Source organism: Pelophylax lessonae, assembly GCF_965119305.1.
Source record: "Pelophylax lessonae genome assembly, chromosome: 10".
In the NCBI taxonomy this organism is placed as follows: domain Eukaryota; kingdom Metazoa; phylum Chordata; class Amphibia; order Anura; family Ranidae; genus Pelophylax; species Pelophylax lessonae.
This window is the reverse complement of record NC_138777.1, coordinates 240,620,100-240,641,908: the sequence shown is the minus strand read 5'-3', so window position 1 is coordinate 240,641,908 and position 21,809 is coordinate 240,620,100. Positions and strand designations below refer to the sequence as shown.

The window sequence follows — 21,809 nt, the reverse complement described above, 5'->3', positions numbered from 1 at the left end:
TACTACTGCCCCTTTCCTATGGCTCCATCCTAGTATCGTATTACTCTCATTTTCTTTCGGGGTCCACACGCATGTGCTGGTGTGCACAGGTTTAGGCTGGCGTATGTGTAGGTGTGCGCCCCCCTCTCCCTCTCTCCATATGTGTGTGTGTGTGTGTGTGTGTGTGCACAGCATTAAGCACACACATACACACACTGATTGATACTCCATCTTCTTTTCCCCCCTCAATTTGTTTGAAGTGTATAGCCTTTAGTATAGGTCCCATACCTAATGTTTTGTACAGGCTTACTGAGTTAAGTTTCCCAAATTCTCCAAGGTCTGTTTGTAGAGGAGGTATAGCACGCGCAAATTCGCGTGGAAGGTTCTACACGCCATATTCAACGAGTCACATTATATGTACACATATATATATGGTTTTAATATAGATTTTATACAATGTATTATTTTAGTCCAGTATCTATATAAATTTAATATTTTATATATATATATATTTTTTACTCATTACTGTATATATTGTAATTGGATTTTGAGCAATTCTTTACCTATTTATCTATATATGTGATTTCATTTTGGCTCAGCAAGTCACATCATTGGTGCACAAGTACCTAATAATTTTGATATTATTATTATTATTGTTATTATTGTTATTACTAATTAGTTTTAATTTCACTGGTTCAGGTTACCTAATCTGATGTTATGTATGAATATTTCTATTACTACAAGTATGTGTGACCACCATTGTTTCCACTTTTGGTGAGCTCTCCAAGTAATTTCCACCAGAGTAGACTCTGTACTGTGTATCTAAATATAAATTCTTCTGTATATGGTCCACCGATCTGCTCCATTTTGGCTCGTATGGTACAGTCTGCATGCATTATGGGCGGAGCATTTACTCGTCCTCTCCTTGTGGTTACCGTAGGAACGGCTTGCTGGGGGCGCCGTCTGACTGGATGGCTTCCCCTTACCTTCCGGAACCGGAAGTTGCGTTCCACTGCCCGGATAGTGAGACGGGCGGAAGTCGTCACTGCCTGGACGGGCGGAAGTGACGTCATACGGTGGTGCGCAAGCCAGTTCCGGGACGAGCGGCGTGCGTTCCACCGCCGCTCCGCTACTATGATGTAAACTCTTTCCAATATTCGGATAGCCAAGCCAGTGGTGGACACCACTAGACCACCAGGTAATGTGCCTAGTATGAATACCTTCCCCGATCACACTTGACAGTTGTAGTTTACCACAGTAACCCCTAACAGTCTGTAGTGTATGATTATAGTAACTTCATACACTATCCACCTACAAAGAGTGTATGCATGCACATCTCTTTGGATATACATAAGCAATGGTCTGTTTTCCACTATGCGCTGGTTTGTCCCTGTGTCACTGCATGAGGAGGATGTGATGTTCTGATTGGTTTGGACCGAGACATGCACAGGTCTGTTTCACTACACCAGCTTAAATATAACATTTGGCCTGTATGATATATGTGCAGTACAGTCTACGATGAGATGGGAAGTTTTGATTGATTGGACAGTTCACCAGTGGAATTAATGGTTGCTTAGGGCTAGTGAAGTGATATTGTAATTATAATTGTGTTCTGCAATAATTTTGGGCAATCAGCTGTGTAGTCACGCCCACTTGGGCGATATCTCCTCCCACATCCCCAAGGGCCATGTGGAGGCCTGGCCTTCCACATCATACTTAAACTACGGACTTGACCATGGCCTCCAGGCTCTGAGGAAGAGGCACGGCCTCGAAACGCGTCAGCCCTCTGCTTCCAGTAAAGGACGTTGATCTTCTGGCAAGAGCCAGATGTATGGAATTGATGTGCCTGAATTTTACGATTGTTTGTGAGTAGCTGATTTTTATCTTTATTTAAATAAACTCGCTGAGGATAATGCGCTAGGCTGGTGCGCCCTCTTCTTTGCTTTGTATTTTCAGTGTTTGGTCGACCGCCCTGGTCGTAAGGGGCAGCAAAGCCTAGCCATCATGGATGCCTAATATTAGCACGAGTTCCGGGATTGAGGCAGCCTGAGGACCAGGTTCCGAGCGCAGGAAAAAAGGGGGTGCTATATAGCACTCATCTTCTTTTGGAATATACACAAGTGGGATTCCTGCAGCAGAGGAATAGGCACTCTGGTGATCCATTGGATTGGCTGTGTTGTAAAAGGACTCTACAAGATGGTCCTCTCAATGGAAGAAAGGGAACTCAGGAGGCAATCCCTAGCTAGAGGTTTCAGCAGTAGCATCGATTCCTACGAAAAGCAGCATGCACCTAGTACGGTGAACAAAGAAGCTCCAGCGGTTGTGGACAGAGAAGACACTATGGTGTCCTTATTTTACAAACTCAAACATTCCTTGGAGAAGGAAATGACGCAGTGGTGGGACATCCTACTATTAGAAAAGTATCTTGAGGTTAATAGGATTCCTAGAGGCCTCAGACTTACCAAGACTTGCTTCTGGTTAGACGAGGACCTACAAACCAATTGGCTCAATAAGCTAAGGGAGTGCAATAAAATCCTCCTCCAATCTATTGTGACACAAAGGAAAAGGAATCTGGACAACATCCGTGAGGAGTTGAAAAACATACAAGAAGAACTGGCCCCCTTTGTAGATTTGCCATCCTTTAGTAGTTGGGATGGCAAGGTAAATGACCAGATTGTCAATTTTGAAACAGAATTAATTGGTCGCAAATCAGGTAAATTCGAGAGGGACAGACTTGATTACCAGGAGGGGAGAGAGTTAAACTGGAAAAGGGATTCATTTATTAATAGGGCCCCAGATAACGATCTCAGAGCAGGTGATAATGCGAATCACTTTAGGCCCAATAGATCCCAGAGGAAAAAGAAAAAGAACAAACGCCACTACCAACGGCACAATAATGTCTATAATGGGGGATATGGTAACCCTAACGATATTAGAGAAGTTGGTAGTGTCGGGTCCAGTAATCAGGCCCCCCTAAGGAACAATATAGAGAGTACATCTGATTTAGCCCCTTGTGAGGATAGAGGTGTCCCTGATCATATGATCACAGAACCTCCCCTCGCTAGTTTGGAGGCCAATAGGGTAGACACCAGTGATAGACCCGGGCCCGTACGCCAGTCTGGCCACTTACCAGTTGGGGATCAACAGCCAGATTCCCGTTTTTTAGGGAGAGGAGCTGTGGGGGGATTCACGCCCACGGCAGCAAAATATCAAAACTCGCTCCCTGTAAGACAGTCAGTAAGAAAGATGGAACAAAGGGAAAGAGAAAGAGAGGTACGAGGGGAGGAAAGAAGGCCCAGGGGAGGAAGAAGGTGATGGCTGGCAGGTCAACTATAAAGATCTTTAACTTGTCTGCTTCGGTCTTTTCCGAGACTGAACTAGACCTGTTACGAAAGGGGCTAAATTTTGCGCCAGACAGCCAGCCTAACCTCTTCAACCTCTTTGTAGACTTGAACAGGTACATCCGTGGACTAACAGTCCAAAGATATTATGCTATGAAAAAGGACATGGTGGAACCCTGTAGCAATGAAATGGCTAGAGTACCAACTCAGTCCCCTAAGAATTGTGTGACAGACGATGAAGCTCTCGCCATTTTAGAAGACCTATTCCAGGAAGGGGGGTGTGAGGATTTTACGATGGAACTTCCCGTATCTGAAGATGGCGAGGACATCATCCACACTAATTTTAGGCCTAAGTCAACGTTTTTTCCCCATTGGGCTAAGGGCAATTTTATTCCCGTCTTCTACGAGGTAGTCCTTGGGGAACTTAGACAATTATGCACCAAAAGGGACCACAGTAGGTCCAATTTCAGGCGTAATATCCTGACCCAGGAGGCTCCTACTGTGGGGGATGTGATTAAAGAACTGAAGGGCAGGGATGATGTCATTATTAGACAAGCTGATAAGGGGGGCAGCCTGGTAATACAGGATAGGTCTGCATACTTAGCAGAAGCCTTCAGGCTATTGGGCGATGAAGCAACGTATGAAAAGCTCCGGAAGGATCCTTTGAGCGACTACAAAAGGTTGCTCAAGGTCCTTCTCGATGATGCACGGTCCAAAACTCATCATCACGAAGAGTGAATATCACTTCCTGTATGTCCAGCATCCCAGAACCCCTCACTTTTACCATATCCCCAAGATACATAAGAATGAGACCAATCCCCCCGGTAGACCGATCATAGCTGGCATTGATAGCTTGACAAGCAATTTGGGTAGTTACATCGACTCCTTCCTGCAGGATCTAGTGATGGCACTACCGTCATACGTTAGAGATTCAGGACACATGCTCGATAACCTGGCACCTATACAATGGGTGCAACACTATAAATGGGTATCATTGGATGTATCATCTTTGTATACGTCTATTAGACATGATTTTGGCCTTGAAGCAGTTGAGCATTATTTAAAAACTAGCAATCTACACCCCCTCCAAGCGAAGTTTGTGGTTGACTGTATAGAATACACGTTGAATCACAATTACTTCGTATACTTGGATGAATATTACAGGCAAACCAGAGGCACAGCCATGGGAGCTCGATTTGCCCCAAGCTATGCCAATCTATTCATGGGGTACTGGGAGGACCAGTATATCTGGAATAATAATCCCTATAGAGCCCATTTGGCCTTATATTCCAGATATATTGATGACATATTGATCATCTGGGACGGTACTAGTGAGGAGTTGGACGGGTTCATCTCACATTGCAGTAGCAATCCCTTTGAGATATCCTTCACCCACGTTGTAAGTGATAACCATCTGGTGTTCCTGGACCTTGAACTGCGAGCTACTCAGGACGGAGGCATAATCTCTAAAACACACTTCAAACCGAGTGGAGGGAACTCCTACCTCCACGCGGAGAGTAATCATCACCCGAGGTGGATTAGAAATGTTCCTTTTGGCCAATTCTGCAGATTACAAAGAACCTGTACTTTGGTCGCAGATTATGAAGAGCAGGGCCAGGTACTGAAAAGCAGATTCCTAGAAAAGGGCTACCAGGTTAGTCTTATTGACGAAGCCTACAACAAATATTTACAAAACTATGGGGGAGAGGGTACCAATGATGGTGGTATCCAAGCCAGGAACGCATGCTTAGGTGCCAAGCCCAAGAAATTGCTTGCTAAGTCATCTGGAACAAGGATCACCAGGTTTAGCACTATGTATAACAACAAAGCCTTTAGCATACAGCGTACTCTGAAACGCAATTGGAACATCTTGAAACAAGACCCAGTCTTAGGTTCCCTCCTCCCCCCGGCCCCAGAGGTGGTCTTTAGAAAACCTAGGGATCTTAGGAGTCAGATTGCCCCCAGTAAAGTTAGGAAGATCAAGGAGCGCGGTGGTATTACCCCGAGTAACCCGTGGTTCACTGTGTTCGACCAAAAGGGCAGTTTTAGGTGCGGAGTGAGGAATTGTGGAACCTGTTCATATATGTGGCATAGAAAGAGTGAGGTCCTCGGGTTGGATGGCCGCAGTAGGAGTATCAAGCAGTTTATTAATTGCGGCACCAACTTTGTAGTCTACGGTATAGTCTGCCCGTGCAACCTACTCTATGTAGGCCGTACCATACGGCCCCTTAGAGTAAGGTTTGGTGAACATAAGTGCAGCATACTGAACAGGAAAACGAAGACAGGAACGAAGGACCGCAATAGCTATTCGATACCTCGCCACTTTGAGCAGCATCATGATGGGGATCCAACGGGCCTACGGGTCTTTGGCATTGAGTTAATAGCTAAGGACCCTGATGAGGGGGCTAGGTTTCAGAAGTTGTGCAGAAGGGAGTCATACTGGATCTTCACCCTAGGGTCTATGTCCCCTGGGGGATTGAATGAAGATCTCGAAATCCAGGGCGTACTGTAGTTCTTTACAGCGCATTCCTTTCCCTCCTTTCTGTATGTGTTCCTGTCCCCCCGGCACCAGTTCTAGCTACTACTGCCCCTTTCCTATGGCTCCATCCTAGTATCGTATTACTCTCATTTTCTTTCGGGGTCCACACGCATGTGCTGGTGTGCACAGGTTTAGGCTGGCGTATGTGTAGGTGTGCGCCCCCCTCTCCCTCTCTCCATATGTGTGTGTGTGTGTGTGTGTGTGCACAGCATTAAGCACACACATACACACACTGATTGATACTCCATCTTCTTTTCCCCCCTCAATTTGTTTGAAGTGTATAGCCTTTAGTATAGGTCCCATACCTAATGTTTTGTACAGGCTTACTGAGTTAAGTTTCCCAAATTCTCCAAGGTCTGTTTGTAGAGGAGGTATAGCACGCGCAAATTCGCGTGGAAGGTTCTACACGCCATATTCAACGAGTCACATTATATGTACACATATATATATGGTTTTAATATAGATTTTATACAATGTATTATTTTAGTCCAGTATCTATATAAATTTAATATTTTATATATATATATATTTTTTACTCATTACTGTATATATTGTAATTGGATTTTGAGCAATTCTTTACCTATTTATCTATATATGTGATTTCATTTTGGCTCAGCAAGTCACATCATTGGTGCACAAGTACCTAATAATTTTGATATTATTATTATTATTGTTATTATTGTTATTACTAATTAGTTTTAATTTCACTGGTTCAGGTTACCTAATCTGATGTTATGTATGAATATTTCTATTACTACAAGTATGTGTGACCACCATTGTTTCCACTTTTGGTGAGCTCTCCAAGTAATTTCCACCAGAGTAGACTCTGTACTGTGTATCTAAATATAAATTCTTCTGTATATGGTCCACCGATCTGCTCCATTTTGGCTCGTATGGTACAGTCTGCATGCATTATGGGCGGAGCATTTACTCGTCCTCTCCTTGTGGTTACCGTAGGAACGGCTTGCTGGGGGCGCCGTCTGACTGGATGGCTTCCCCTTACCTTCCGGAACCGGAAGTTGCGTTCCACTGCCCGGATAGTGAGACGGGCGGAAGTCGTCACTGCCTGGACGGGCGGAAGTGACGTCATACGGTGGTGCGCAAGCCAGTTCCGGGACGAGCGGCGTGCGTTCCACCGCCGCTCCGCTACTATGATGTAAACTCTTTCCAATATTCGGATAGCCAAGCCAGTGGTGGACACCACTAGACCACCAGGTAATGTGCCTAGTATGAATACCTTCCCCGATCACACTTGACAGTTGTAGTTTACCACAGTAACCCCTAACAGTCTGTAGTGTATGATTATAGTAACTTCATACACTATCCACCTACAAAGAGTGTATGCATGCACATCTCTTTGGATATACATAAGCAATGGTCTGTTTTCCACTATGCGCTGGTTTGTCCCTGTGTCACTGCATGAGGAGGATGTGATGTTCTGATTGGTTTGGACCGAGACATGCACAGGTCTGTTTCACTACACCAGCTTAAATATAACATTTGGCCTGTATGATATATGTGCAGTACAGTCTACGATGAGATGGGAAGTTTTGATTGATTGGACAGTTCACCAGTGGAATTAATGGTTGCTTAGGGCTAGTGAAGTGATATTGTAATTATAATTGTGTTCTGCAATAATTTTGGGCAATCAGCTGTGTAGTCACGCCCACTTGGGCGATATCTCCTCCCACATCCCCAAGGGCCATGTGGAGGCCTGGCCTTCCACATCATACTTAAACTACGGACTTGACCATGGCCTCCAGGCTCTGAGGAAGAGGCACGGCCTCGAAACGCGTCAGCCCTCTGCTTCCAGTAAAGGACGTTGATCTTCTGGCAAGAGCCAGATGTATGGAATTGATGTGCCTGAATTTTACGATTGTTTGTGAGTAGCTGATTTTTATCTTTATTTAAATAAACTCGCTGAGGATAATGCGCTAGGCTGGTGCGCCCTCTTCTTTGCTTTGTATTTTCAGTGTTTGGTCGACCGCCCTGGTCGTAAGGGGCAGCAAAGCCTAGCCATCATGGATGCCTAATATTAGCACGAGTTCCGGGATTGAGGCAGCCTGAGGACCAGGTTCCGAGCGCAGGAAAAAAGGGGGTGCTATATAGCACTCATCTTCTTTTGGAATGTTCTAAATGTTCCCACTGCTGCAGTTCCTTCTGAGCTAGAAGGTAACATTTACCACCAGAATTATGCCAGACAAAGCCTCTGGACAGCGGGACAGTCCTGTCCAGGTTGGGAGGTATGCTGTCATCCTACCGATCTTCCTGCTGTCCGGGCCCCCCTATGTGCTGGGGCCCCATACTGGAGTACTGGCTGTACCCCCCTGATGGTGGCCCTGACCATAGCCATAGGGTTTGCTTCCAATCCTGAACACATGGAAGGGAGGCATTCTTATGTCAACCCTGAGGCCTCTTGACTTGCCAGTTTGTTAATACAGGTGTAACAAAGAGGCTTTGTATATGATCTATCCCCGCAGTTTTACACATCTCTTAGGGGAGCTAGTGATAGCTGCATTAGAGGGTGATCTTATAGAGGCCTCCTGGGTCCCGATAGGGACTTCTGCAAGAGAAGAGAAGATTACTAACCGATCACTCTTCCTGCAATGTTCAGATGCATAGGCAACATTACCTGGGGGAAACATGGGGGTCATCGGAGCCTAATGCAGACATCGGTACAACCCCTCCCCTTGCAGACGAGGAAAAAACACGGTCTTACCAGGATCCGGTATGCTTTTAGTGGTAGCCACTTTTCCTCTTCCATGAGGCGCGTCGCAGCAGGTTTTGTTTCCTTGGTAGTCTTCCCTTTTCATGTTTGAAGGCTTACATTTTTAGGCTACATGAATTCGGGGGTAAGCGGGATTCACCAGGAACTAAGTTGACACTGGTACACAACTCTCCCCTTGCAGATAAAGGAAACCTACGGTCTTACCGGGATCTGGTCTGCTTTTTGTGGTAGCCACCCTAAGCGACTTTTCCTCTTCCATAAGGCAAGTAGCAACTGGTTTTTCCTTAGCAGCCTTACCATTCCGAAAGGCTGAAGGCTCTGCCATATTACCGCCAAGCGGTTTGAGCATCTCCTCCGGATGTCTCCCTTCCTTCTAGCGTTGTACTACGCCTATCCGTTTCCAGCAGAAGTTCCAGTCCTAAAGCGAGGCTTGGAGCGCACTTGCAGCCGGCTTTTTAAAATTTCCTCAAGCCGCTGCGATCTTCTGGGAGAGCGGAGGAGACCCCTGCACCCCATCAGGGCCCAGGCTAGGCCACCTCATAGGAACGCCTGCCTGGGGCTTCTTGGCCACCTGTAAGAAGCCTAGAAGGCGGCAGTTAAGGAGAAGCCTAACCTCGGCCCGCCTGAACCTGGCTTACAGGGGGACCCATCCAAGCCAGCATTGTTTCGGGTCAGAGAAAATAAACGTTTTGCTGTGGGAGAAACACACACTAAACAGAGGATCAAGGGGAAGGGTGGGGCCTTTTAACAGAAGAGCAAGGGGAGTGTGTTTCCTGTTTGGGAGGAGCTACCATCTCTCATACAGTGGGTACGGAAAGCATTCAGACCCCCTTAAATTTTTCACTCTTTGTTATATTGCAGCCATTTGCTAAAATCATTTAAGTTCATTCTTCTTCCTCATGAATGTACACACAGCTCCACATATTGACGGAAAAACACAGAATTATTGCAGATTTATTAAAAAAGAAAAACGGAAATATCACATGGTCCTAAGTATTCAGATCCTTTGCTGTGACACTCATATATTTAACTCAGGTGCTTTCCATTTCTTCTGATCATCCTTGAGATGGTTCTACACCTTCATTTGAGTCCAGCTGTGTTTGATTATACTGATTGGACTTGATTAGGAAAGCCACACACCTGTCTATATAAGACCTTCCAGATCACAATGCATGTCAGAGCAAATGAGAATCATGAGGTCAAAGGAACTGCCTGAAGAGCTCAGAGACAGAATTGTAGCAAGGCACAGATCTGGCCAAGGTTACAAAAAGATTTCTGCTGCACTAAGCTGTTCCTAAGAGCACAGTGGCCTCCATAATCCTCAAATGGAAGACGTTTGGGACGACCAGAACCCTTCCTAGAGCTGGCCGTCCAGCCAAACTGAGCTATCGGGGGAGAAGAGCCTTGGTGAGAGAGGTATAGAAGAACCCAAAGATCACTGTGGCTGAGCTCCAGAGATGCAGTCAGGAGATGGGAGAAAGTTGTAGAAAGTCAACCATCACTGCAGCCCTCCACCAGTCGGGGCTTTATGGCAGAGTGGCCCGACGGAAGCCTCTCCTCAGTGTAAGACACATGAAAGCCCGCATGGAGTTTGCTAAAAAACACCTGAAGGACTCCAAGATGGTGAGAAATAAGATTCTCTGGTCTGATGAGACCAAAATAGAACTTTTTGGCCTTAATTCTAAGCGGTATGTGTGGAGAAAACCAGGCACTGCTCATCACCTGTCCAATACAGTCCCAACAGTGAAGCATGGTGGTGGCAGCATCATGCTGTGGGGGTGTTTTTCAGCTGCAGGGACAGGACGACTGGTTGCAATCGAGGGAAAGATGAATGCGGCCAAGTACAGGGATATCCTGGACAAAAACCTTCTCCAGAGTGCTCTGGACCTCAGACTGGGCCAAAGGTTTACCTTCCAACAAGACAATGACCCTAAGCACACAGCTAAAATAAAGAAGGAGTGGCTTCACAACAACTCCGTGACTGTTCTTGAATGGCCCAGCCAGAGCCCTGACTTAAACCCAATTGAGCATCTCTGGAGAGACCTAAAAATGGCTGTCCACCAACGTTTACCATCCAACCTGACAGAACTGGAGAGGATCTGCAAGGAGGAATGGCAGAGGATCCCCAAATCCAGGTGTGAAAGACTTGTTGCATCTTTCCCAAAAAGACTCCTGGCTGTATTAGATCAAAAGGGGGCTTCTACTAAATACTGAGCAAAGGGTCTGAATACTTAGGACCATGTGATATTTCAGTTTTTCTTTTTTAATAAATCTGCAACAATGTCAACAATTCTGTGTTTTTCTGTCAGTATGGGGTGCTATGTGTACATTCATGAGGAAGAAGAATCAACCTAAATGATTTTAGCAAATGGCTGCAATATAACAAAGAGTGAAAAATTTAAGGGGGTCTGAATACTTTCCGTACCCACTGTATGTTGGCCGTCCTGGAGGGATGAAGAGAAAATATAATATAAATACCACAATCACATAAAAGTGCATTAAAGAAAGGAGCCCGAGGTCCTATTTGGCATCAAATAAAAGACAATACCTGCGTATCACCTCATCCAGCCTCCAGCCGCAAAACTACTGACTCAGAGATACACGTCCCAACCTCATCCAGGTACCTACACCGAACCTTCTGTGCCCATATTACCTAAAGGTTTACACAAAAAGCCTCCCACCAGTCGCATGGCAAAGCGAACCACAACAACCAAAATTCTCAACACCGATCGAGCAGCAAATGCAGACGGACTCCTCCCTTTCATTGCACCAAATGTTGCACATGCACCTTTTTTTTTTTTTCTTTTAATGTAGAGGGAATAAAGCCGCTGGCTCGCGGGACCACAATCTGGGTGCCAGCAGACAGAGCGATTGTCACTGGGCTAATTAAGCAATTAACCCTTTCAATTCCACCACCTTTATTTGATCTGAGCGGGAGGAAGCTCGTAATTTTAGAAATACCAATTATTATTTTAGAATAATCATCTGTAACATGCACTGTCACCACAGACAGGAATGTTCAGAGGATTTATTCTATACAGTATCACTCTTCAGGAGACAGGTTCTTTGTTAGCTTGCATTAAGAGCTTAGGGACAAAGTTAACACTTTTCAAAATAAGGTTTTAATAATGAAAACTTCAAAGTTGGTGCAAATAAAATATTTGCAGAAAAAAGGTGTTTCAAAGAAATAGACACATAATTCAGCACTTAGACTAATAAGGTAGAATTGAGGAGGAAGAATACTAGCAGTCAATGTCCTGGGTGTTATCAGAGTTCAATCAATGAGCAAGGTGTGATCGGTTCTCAAACTTGATAGATGTTCCTGCTTTGATGTTACCAGTAGAACTCATCACTGGTTAAGGGTCTCCTTTTTTCTCTGGGATCACAGATGCTCCTGACCAATTAAAACTGAGTGGCCATGGGCTGTCCTGAGTTCATAACAATTTCAGGACCCTCCTCTTTGGACAGTTTTATACCACTATTCATATCTTCCAATATGTATTGGTTACATTCTTTAAACTGATAGTTTATCATTCAGCATGTAATTTCACATCGAGGGATACTAGACACGGGATATCTCAGATAAACGTGTCACCCAGGGAATATCTGGCAGCTATCTTCCCTTCTATATGTGCTAGTGTAGTCATGTATGACCTTAATTAGTTCAATAAGACATTTCTCATCCAAATATATACTTATTAATGTGTAATGTTCCTATCTGAGTTTATGAATAGTGTGTGTATTTGTTAAGTTTTGAATTGGGCAGAGCTCTCAGATTGCCTTTTATGATCCCCATTAGTGCTGGTTAATCTTAATGGATTTGGTCAAAGTTTTACTATAGGCCTGGACAGGCATCCTGTCAGGACTCAATTAGCAGTTTACAGCTCTGCACAGGCCTAAGTGCTGGTTTGATGTCTCAGAGTGGAGAGAACAGCTCTTTTGAAGTGTAAAACCTACGCATTCCATAACTTAAAGGATGGGAGAAGTGGGAGAATATTGCTGTGTGTAATTGTTTTGCAAGACTGGCATGGCTGACCTATAATGACAGAACAACAAGGCCGCTTGCTACAACTTTTTGTGTGTCCAGTGCGGGATATCGTTACATATACCACATAGCGCTTAACTGTCCCGGATAAGGAACAAAGTCCCTCTGTCCTCCTCATTAGTCCCTCATATTGCTCGGATCTATAGAGCTGTATATAAAACACACTTCTTATCTTTCAAAAAGAGGTTCCTAAACATTTCATCCAACTTCTAAATGGCTGCATTTGTGAATTCCAAAAGCCAATATAAAAGGAATAATAGTGATAAAAAAAAGCACTTGTGAGTTTACCAATGAATTGTTTTCTACAATTCTCCTTTAAGGGGGCGTGACAGGGTGTGTGTCCTACGCCTACATACTTTTGCTAATAGGTGTCCCTTGTTCCCATGTCAGAAAGTTGGGAGGTGTGATACCAGACTTCTATAACTTCTGAAATTGTTTTCTCTGCTAGAGACAAGTTAGTTTACTGTTTACCGTTGTACTGTTAGTTTACCGTTTACTGGATCACATATATAGATGGGGTGTAAATGTAGGAACCAAACCCTTCCAGGTCCCCACCAACCAGTGCTGCCCCAGGGTCCCCACCAACTAGTGCTGCCCCAGGGTCCCCACCAACCAGTGCTGCCCCAGGGTCCCCACCAACCAGTGCTGTCCCAGGGTCCCCATGATAAGACGATAGACAACCCTGGATGGACATTTCCAAAAGCAAATGGGTCCTATAACTTTTCCAGTTATGTGAAATGCAAATTTGTGTTTCTGATAATGTGCGCAGGAATCATCGGCTGGCTTCTCCAAAGTGACAGGAAATATGGCAACTTTTACTTGAAGGATCTCAATTCATAGAGTGTGTTTACCCCAAAATACAAAACTTCAAATCTTGACTAATCAGAGAAATAGGATGTTCAATAGCCACACATGATAGCACAGAAAGTGGGTCGGCACTGCCAGTCTAAATCAAAACCAGAGCGCAGAAATAAGAGTAAAACTAGAACAATTAAAAAAAAAAAAAAAAAAAAGTCTAAAATGGGACTCCTCAGGGGCTGGGCTGCTGAGAACTGACTCTCCACCCCTTGCTCCTCCCTCTCAGACCTGCCCATTTTTTGAGTAAAGTAACCCCTAATGAGTAAAAATGACTTACGATGACTAAAATATGATACAACACAAAATATAATTTTAAAATCTTTATTTTATATAAACAACTTTCTTTTATACAAAAACAACAAGGATGATAAACACAACAAATATCTGGAGCTTTCACTATAATGTCTGATGTAGATCTAGATACAGGGAAGAGTTCCTTCAAGCAGAAGTATTATAGACATGGAAGATACCTCTATAGACATGGAAGATACCTCTATAGACATGGAAGATACCTCTATAGACATGGAAGATACCTCTATAGACATGGAAGATACCTCTATAGACATGGAAGATACCTCTATAGACATGGAAGATACCTCTAGAAGATACCTCTATAGACATGGAAGATACCTCTATAGTATAGACATAGAAGATACCTCTAAAGACATGGAAGATACCTCTGACAGAGAAAAAGACAATGAGGTCAGGATTTAAAGGATTGAAGCATTTATACACGAGATGTAGATGTCCCACCAAGGTTCTGAGGAGGCAATTATAAGCTGAGGAACCCTTGAAGAGCATCTTGATGGGGGCATTGATATCTCCAATCTGAATGCTGAAGCTGACCCACCACTAGGAGGTACATTTACACAGCCGTACCTCTCCTCCAATCACAGAGTCCTCTACAGAGACAGTTCTGTAATTGAAGGAGAGGGAATAATGGAGAGTGGATGTTCATATTTGCTGGTCAATATATCAGCACCTTAATTAATCCTGAGATTGTTCCTTCCATGCCTGGCTTCTACATCCCAGGAAATGTTTCCTAACTGGTATCAGCAGGAAAGAGGAGGGGCCAAAGTGAAGAGGATGTCCTCGCCTCATACTGTCCCTAGAGGTCTCTGCCCTCCAATAAGGTTCTCACCCAATATTTTCTTAACGGACATTGTGTCATCCTTGAGTCTTGAAGCCCCTTTTTCTCCTGGTGTTCCTCTTTATCTTTAAGCTCCACCCCCTCACGACCGCCATTTCTGCTTCTATAAATGGTAAAGAACACCTGCCGTAACACTCCTCACCCAACATTTCATGAAAACAGCCTTTTAATGTCACAATTCATGGAACATTACATCCTTTATAGAGAAGTAATGAAAACATACAAAAATACATCTTTTTTGGAGATCATAAAATACGCAGCAGAGAGACTTTGATATGCAATCAGCTCAGACAATTTACAGATAGGCACACGATAGCAGATAAACCGTCGGCTCATCTTCAGATGCAAAAATATAATTATATCATCTTCCAGACAAGTTATTGGCTTATTTTTCCTCTATAACTGCACTGGGAAGCTGGAAGCTGATTGGTTGTTGAGGGAAGCTTTCCAGGAGGTAATGTTCTATGTAAAGCCCAATTCCAGCCAAAACCTTTATCCTTTTTTTTTTATAACATTTAGGAAGAGTTCATACTTCTGCCATATTTTAATTATAATCTGTGACCCCCATTGGGGAGATTTCCCATCACTTCTAGACCTAACAAGGAAAAAGGGGAGGGGAAAATTCAACAATGGGGACACAGATGCCCAATAGGGACAGAGACCCCAATAAAAATCTATTGTTGATGCAACAACATGCCTGAGATGAATACATTAATACTTGGTTTCCTGCCACCTACTGACACCTACCAATACTTTAGGCCCTGGTGAAGGGGCATTCTTGAGTCTCCAAAACGGTTATTGGGTTAGTGGAAGTAAACCCTCCTATCGTTTTCAGTCAAGGAAGCCGCCATCTTGGCCTCTGTTTAATCTTCAACTGCCATGATGCTGCACATGTGATGAGTTTTTACACCAGCCATTGGATGGTTTGACAGTTTGGTTGAGAGCACAACCAATGTGACAGCTAGCATAACCGGCATGCCGGGAATATAACTGCTTTTTGGAAACTGTTAATCGATGGGTTTACTTCCACTTTAAATCGAAAGTAAATCAATTTAACAGTTTCAAAAAACCGTTACATTCCCGGCACGTGCCGAAAATATAACTGTCACAGTGGTTGTGTCCTCAACCAGACGGTCACACCATCCAATGGCCAGTGTCATAACTGATCACATGTGCAGCATTCTGGCAGTTGAAGATTAAACGGAGACCAAGATGGCGGCTTTCTTGGCTGAAAACCATAGGAGGGTTTACTTCCACTTTAATGGAACTGATTTTTGGACTCAGACTTTTGGACATGGCACTCCTGCTTCTCTTCATAAAATATCTGATGGGAGTTCTATGCCTTTGTCTGTGCAAAGTTAAAAGTCAACTTTTGGCTGGAGTTGAGCTTTAATATTCTCTCCCGAATATGTCATTAAAAAGAGACAAGCACAGGGTTTTGGTGAAAATTCTATAAATTTTATATTCTGGTAATAGAAGAGCTGGGAATTCCGTTTCCTCCATAGATGGTCTCTATGACACTCTTCCCAACAAAAAACTAAAAAATAAAATGGACACGCCCCCTGCCAGCGTTGGGATTTTAGAGGTTTTCTTGTCATTTCACTGAATCTATGTAAATTTCTCCCGCACTTTCCTACGACTCGCCTCACAGTTGTCAATATACAAAAATACCCGACCGATACCCCAGCCATAAATTAAAAAAAGCTCTGAAAAGATTAAATCAAAATGTATATAAAAATCATATATAAAGCACAACATAAAAGACTGGAATTCTTTTGGCAAAAACCATTCTTTAAAGCAGACCGGTCACCGGGACAAACAGAACATGAACCCAAAGCTGCACAGATCGGACATGGAGGCCACCATTGGCTGCCACACTTATCCAGTGGTTTTAGTCCTCTCTTAGGGACTGATGTGGAACAAATAAGCGGACTGTAAGTCCTGACATCCCTGGCTACTTGCTGGGACCTCAGACCAGAAAAGGAGAAGTAGCTGAAGGCAGAAATGGCGGCCCCCTGCATTGACTTCAGTGCAGAATTCCTTCAAACACATTGTAGAGCCAATTGTGTCCAATACTGATGGAGGAAGAGTTCCTTCTATATCCATCTTATAATGTGAAGCTGCCACCCAGGAACATGGACAAGAAAGTGTGCCTGTGTACCGGCTCCGAGCACGCTCACTGTCTCGGCTTCAGCAGCAGGGAATAGCCGTGTCACATGATGACCGGTCACATGATGTTTAGTGTTGGAGCTCTTGCCGTGGTGTATCAGAAAAGAGAAGGAACTCTTTATGGATTCCTCTGTCGGAATGTTCATATCAGACTGACTACACACTGCAACCAGGAGATCAGACAGAGGCCCTGAAGGACCAATAAATGAAGACGTAACAAATTTTCTTTATGAAAAGTGAATGCAGACGAGTCTATTGATTTACATTTGCAGACGTTTTCGACATTCCGATGACAACACCCTAATATGGGTTCCTGAAGAGGTACCTAAAAAAAATTCTCCCTCTAGATCAGTGATGGTGAACCTTGGTACCCCAGATGTTTTGGAACTACATTTCCCATGATGCTCAACTGCAGAGTGTATGAGAATCATGGGAAATGTAGTTCCAAAACATCTGGGGTGCCAAGGTTCGCCATCACTGCTCTCTATGGTCCCATTCATTTCATTCATTCACATCTCCGACTCTGATTGGCTCGGCCTGTGAATGATTTTATATAAAGCACTTCTTGAATTCTTTACCGATTGTCTGGTGTAAGGACTTTGGGTGACAGGTCTGCTTTAAAAAGGAGCGATCAATAGAAAAATGACAATAATAATCAATGCATTTCCTGCAGCAAGGAAGGCCGCATCTGAAGTCACATAAATCGGGGTTCACACCCAATAAGCTGGAGTCCTGTGATGGGAAATGAAGAATTGATGGTCCTCCATACTGGCTCTGTACACAGTGCTATGGGATGGCGGCACTGACAGTTCCTGAAGGGTTACAGGGTGCAGATTAGTCCTCGTCTCCCCCGTACATGTCCGCCAGCTTGGTGAAGCGCGGCCCCCAGTCATTCAGAGCGCTGTAATCCTGGTCCCCGCCAGAGCTGGAGGAGTTCAGGGTGCTGAGAGAGGCGGCATCCGAGCCGCTGCCCTCGTAGTCGAACACCAGGAGAGAGTCATATGGGGGGGCGGTGGGGTCGTTGTCAGCCGCGTTCAGATTCTGGGGAGGTAGAAAGAAACGGTCAGAATAATCAGCAAATGTACTAACAAAGTTTTCAGACGTTATTTACTAAAACTGGAGAGTGCAAAATCTGCTGCCGCTCTGCATAGAAACCAACAATACACTGAAGAAGCTGAAGTCAGAAGCTGATTGGCTGCCATGCACAGCTGCACCAGATTCTGAGTACATTCCCCCCCCCCCCACCCCCATCTCCTGCACACTGCCAGCTACTAAGACTCGTCATATTTTAAGGACCCCCCACATACATATACTGCGGCAGAGCGGCCCTTAAGAGCAAAATCACTTACTTGTACCAGTGCCATCTTAAGAGCATTAAAAAGGGGCCCCGGGCAATGCAGTGCACTGGGGCCCCGCCTACACAATCACCCACGAGAATAAAAAAGCAAATTATGGATGAGGCGATATTTATTGGTACAGCAGTGCCAGGCTAATGACAGCTTCCAAGTTGGGCGGCTGGGTCCGGGGAACACACACGGGACGGGAGTCAGACTCGGCTGTCCTGTCTGTTCCCCTGGAGGCAGACAGGCATTCCTGCAGTTGTGACCCCCCCCCCCTCCTTGGCCCAATTTGGCCTGACAGCAGAGCATGGCCGACAGGCGCTTGCCAACTGCTAAATTCGGTTCAGTTAGAAAGCACTCCCTAGGAGCACACTTATCCCTTTAATCACCCCCTGATGCTATCCCCTTCCCTGCCAGTGTCATTAGTACAGTAATTTTTTTTTTTAGCACTGATTAATGTATTGGTGTCACTGGTCCCCAAAAAGTGTTACTTTTTTGATTTACTAAAACTGAAGCATACAAAATCTGGTGCAGCTCTGCATAGAAACCAATCAGCTTCCAGGTTTTATTATCAAAGCTTCATTGAACAAGCTGAAGTCAGAAGCTGATTGGCTGTCATATGCAGCTGCACCAGATTTTGCACTCTCCAGTTAGACCCCCTTCACAAGGGCTTTTCGATCCGATCCCTGTCAGTTTTTCAGGCGGACCGGATCGGATCCTCCATGCACCTCTATGGAGCAGCGAATGTCAAGTGGTGACCTCTCCGCTGACACCCGCTGCTCTCCAATCCGATGTGGTCTGTGAAATCCGGACGGATGGAAACCCTATTTGCAATCCATCTGGAGGATCGGATGGGGACAGGCGGTCCGTTTTCATCCAATCTCCAATAGAGGAGAGCGGGGATCTGACAGCTCCATCTCTGCAAAGTAAGCGGAGACGGACTTGTCATCTATGGGCAGCTTATCACACGGCTGCCCACTCCCTGCCCTCTGACCCAGGAAGTTATAAGAATTCCCAACACAAGGCTGCACTGCTTCTCCATGCACTTCTACAGATGAAGTTGGCAATATGGTGATACTTACCTCATCAATGAAGTTTCCAATCTCATCGGGATTGGCTGGTCTTGGCCGGTACTGAGGAGCCGGCATGAGCGTTGGAGCGACATCATTACGAATGACCTCAGGGCGGGCATCAAGACCACGGTGAAGCTGGCCAAGGTCAAAATCCTGGAGGGTAAAAACAAAGTTCAGTTATTGTTCATCTAGAACAGGGGTGTCAAACTCAATTTTATTGTGGGCCGCATCAGTGTTGTCCTCAAAGGGCCGGTTGTATCTGTAAGACTACGCATCTACTTAGATAGATACTTAGAAGTATGCAGTGTACAGAGTGTAAAGTTCACGAGTGCGCTACGTACAGATTGCAGAGTTCAGGGGTGCGCTATGCACAGAGTGCGGGGCTGAGGAGTGTATGACAGAGTGCAGGGTTTATGGGTGCGCTATGCACAGAGTGCGGGGCTGAGGAGTGTATGACATACAGAGTGCAGGGTTTATGGGTGCGCTATGCACAGAGTGCAGGGCTGAGGAGTGTATGACAGAGTGCAGGGTTTATGGGTGCGCTATGCACAGAGTGCGGGGCTGAGGAGTGCATGACATACAGAGTGCAGGGTTTATGGGTGCGCTATGCACAGAGTGCGGGGCTGAGGAGTGTATGACATACAGAGTGCAGGGTTTATGGGTGCGCTATGCACAGAGTGCGGGGCTGAGGAGTGTATGACAGAGTGCAGGGTTTATGGGTGCGCTATGCACAGAGTGCAGGGCTGAGGAGTGTATGACATACAGAGTGCAGGGTTTACGGGTGCGCTATGCACAGAGTGCAGGGCTGAGGAGTGTATGACATACAGAGTGCAGGGTTTACGGGTGCGCTATGCACAGAGTGCAGGGCTGAGGAGTGTATGACATACAGAGTGCAGGGTTTACGGGTGCGCTATGCACAGAGTGCAGGGCTGAGGAGTGTATGACATACAGAGTGCAGGGTTTACGGGTGCGCTATGCACAGAGTGCAGGGCTGAGGAGTGTATGACATACAGAGTGCAGGGTTTATGGGTGCGCTATGCACAGAGTGCAGGGCTGAGGAGTGAATGACATACAGAGTGCAGAGTTTATGGGTGCGCTTTGCACAGAGTGCAGGGCTGAGGAGTGTATGACATACAGAGTGAAGGGTTTATGGGTGCGCTATGCAGAGAGAGCAGGGCTGAGGAGTGAATGACATACAGAGTGCAGGGTTTATGGGTGCGCTATGCAGAGAGAGCAGGGCTGAGGAGGGAATGACATACAGAGTGCAGAGTTTATGGGTGCGCTTTGCACAGAGTGCAGGGCTGAGGAGTGTATGACATACAGAGTGCAGGGTTTATGGGTGCGCTATGCACAGAATGCAGGGTTGGAGTGTATGAGTGTATGACATACAGAGCGCAGGGTTCAGGGGTGCGCTATGTACAGAGTGCAGAGATAAGAAGTACGTGGTACGAAGCACAGAGTTCAGGAGTGTGAGGAGTACAGAGTGCCCCCCCCCCCCCCACAAAAAAGCTTCCTTACATCGATCTACCTGCCTCTAGTACCTCCTGGCAGTATAGGTGGCCCCGTGTCTCTCACTTTAAGGAAGATCATTGGTCACTGCTGTGAGTGCATGCAGGTTAGGCAGGGATCTGCAAGAGCCGGAGATAGCGGAACAGAGTTCCACCACATTCCAGCTGAAAAAAAGCCCTGGGTGCGAGGGATTCAGCCCGCGGGTCTGGTGTCTGACACCTGGGATCTAGAAGATGTGAGATTTTTATTATTTATTTTTTTACTTCTGCTAGGGGAAAGACCTGGTAATTCCACTGAGCTGAAAGCTGAAATCAGGCTTACAGAAAGAATGGCTGATCTAAAAATTGATGGGTGGGAAAGAACTTGGCTGGAGAGAGAGAGCTCTGACCCATAGGGGGGTGTACAGGAGGGAGAGCTGAAGTGGTTCAACACTGCACCACCAGGAATCTGCCATAGATCTCCAGGACAGTTGCTGGTTAAAGGGGCCTTTTAATAATAATAAGCCCTAAATGTGCCGTACCTGATCCTCCTCCCCGCCGCCTTCTTCATCATAGGAGTAGACATTATCACGCACTTCATCATCAGGAGGCAATAATGGCTCCTTCACCACCTTCTTCTTCCTCATAAACAGCAGAAGCAGCAACAGCAGGACTATGAAGAGAGAAACACACAGAATCAAACATCAAACACTCGGCCAGCTGGAGGCAAATTCTTTCATTTGACCTCAACACTTGATATAGTTACATAATTACAAAGTCACAGTCACATAGACACATAGTCACAGTTACATAGTCAGATAGTCATAGTCACAGACACATAGTCAGTGTCACATAGTTATATAGTCACAGTCAGTCAGTGTCACATAGTTATATAGTCACAGTCAGTCAGTGTCACATAGTCACAGTCACATTGTGACTATGTGACTGACTGTCACATAAAGGAAAAAAAAAATGAATACACAATCCTATACCCACAGTTGATCCAGAGAACTATAACCACTCTCCCCCCCCCCCCCATGTAAATGCACATAGTCAGCTAATGAGATTCAGAAGGAACTTCATTCCATGCAGGACTAAGT

The 21,809-nt window shown here is 45.2% G+C and overlaps 1 protein-coding gene and 1 long non-coding RNA gene across 2 annotated transcripts in view; both read right to left on the bottom strand.

Moving 5' to 3' along the window:
- Positions 1–13,800: 13,800 nt before the first annotated feature.
- On the bottom strand, positions 13,801–14,431 carry LOC309565302. Its single transcript, XR_014225800.1, has 2 exons — positions 14,168–14,431; positions 13,801–13,960 (listed from the first exon to the last, which is right to left on the bottom strand). It is a non-coding gene; the product is annotated as an uncharacterized lncRNA (long non-coding RNA).
- A 2,864-nt stretch (positions 14,432–17,295) lies between these two features.
- LOC309566041 (cadherin-1-like) overlaps positions 17,296–21,809 on the bottom strand; it is a gene marked incomplete at its 5' end in the record, with an annotated part of 127,081 nt that continues 122,567 nt past the window's right edge. Inside the window, 3 exons of the mRNA XM_082271064.1 lie at positions 17,296–17,850; positions 19,232–19,375; positions 21,252–21,382. Of these exons, the coding sequence (XP_082127190.1) occupies positions 17,644–17,850; positions 19,232–19,375; positions 21,252–21,382 (482 nt within the window). The 3' untranslated portion in view covers positions 17,296–17,643. The remainder of the gene's footprint in view (positions 17,851–19,231; positions 19,376–21,251; positions 21,383–21,809) is intronic.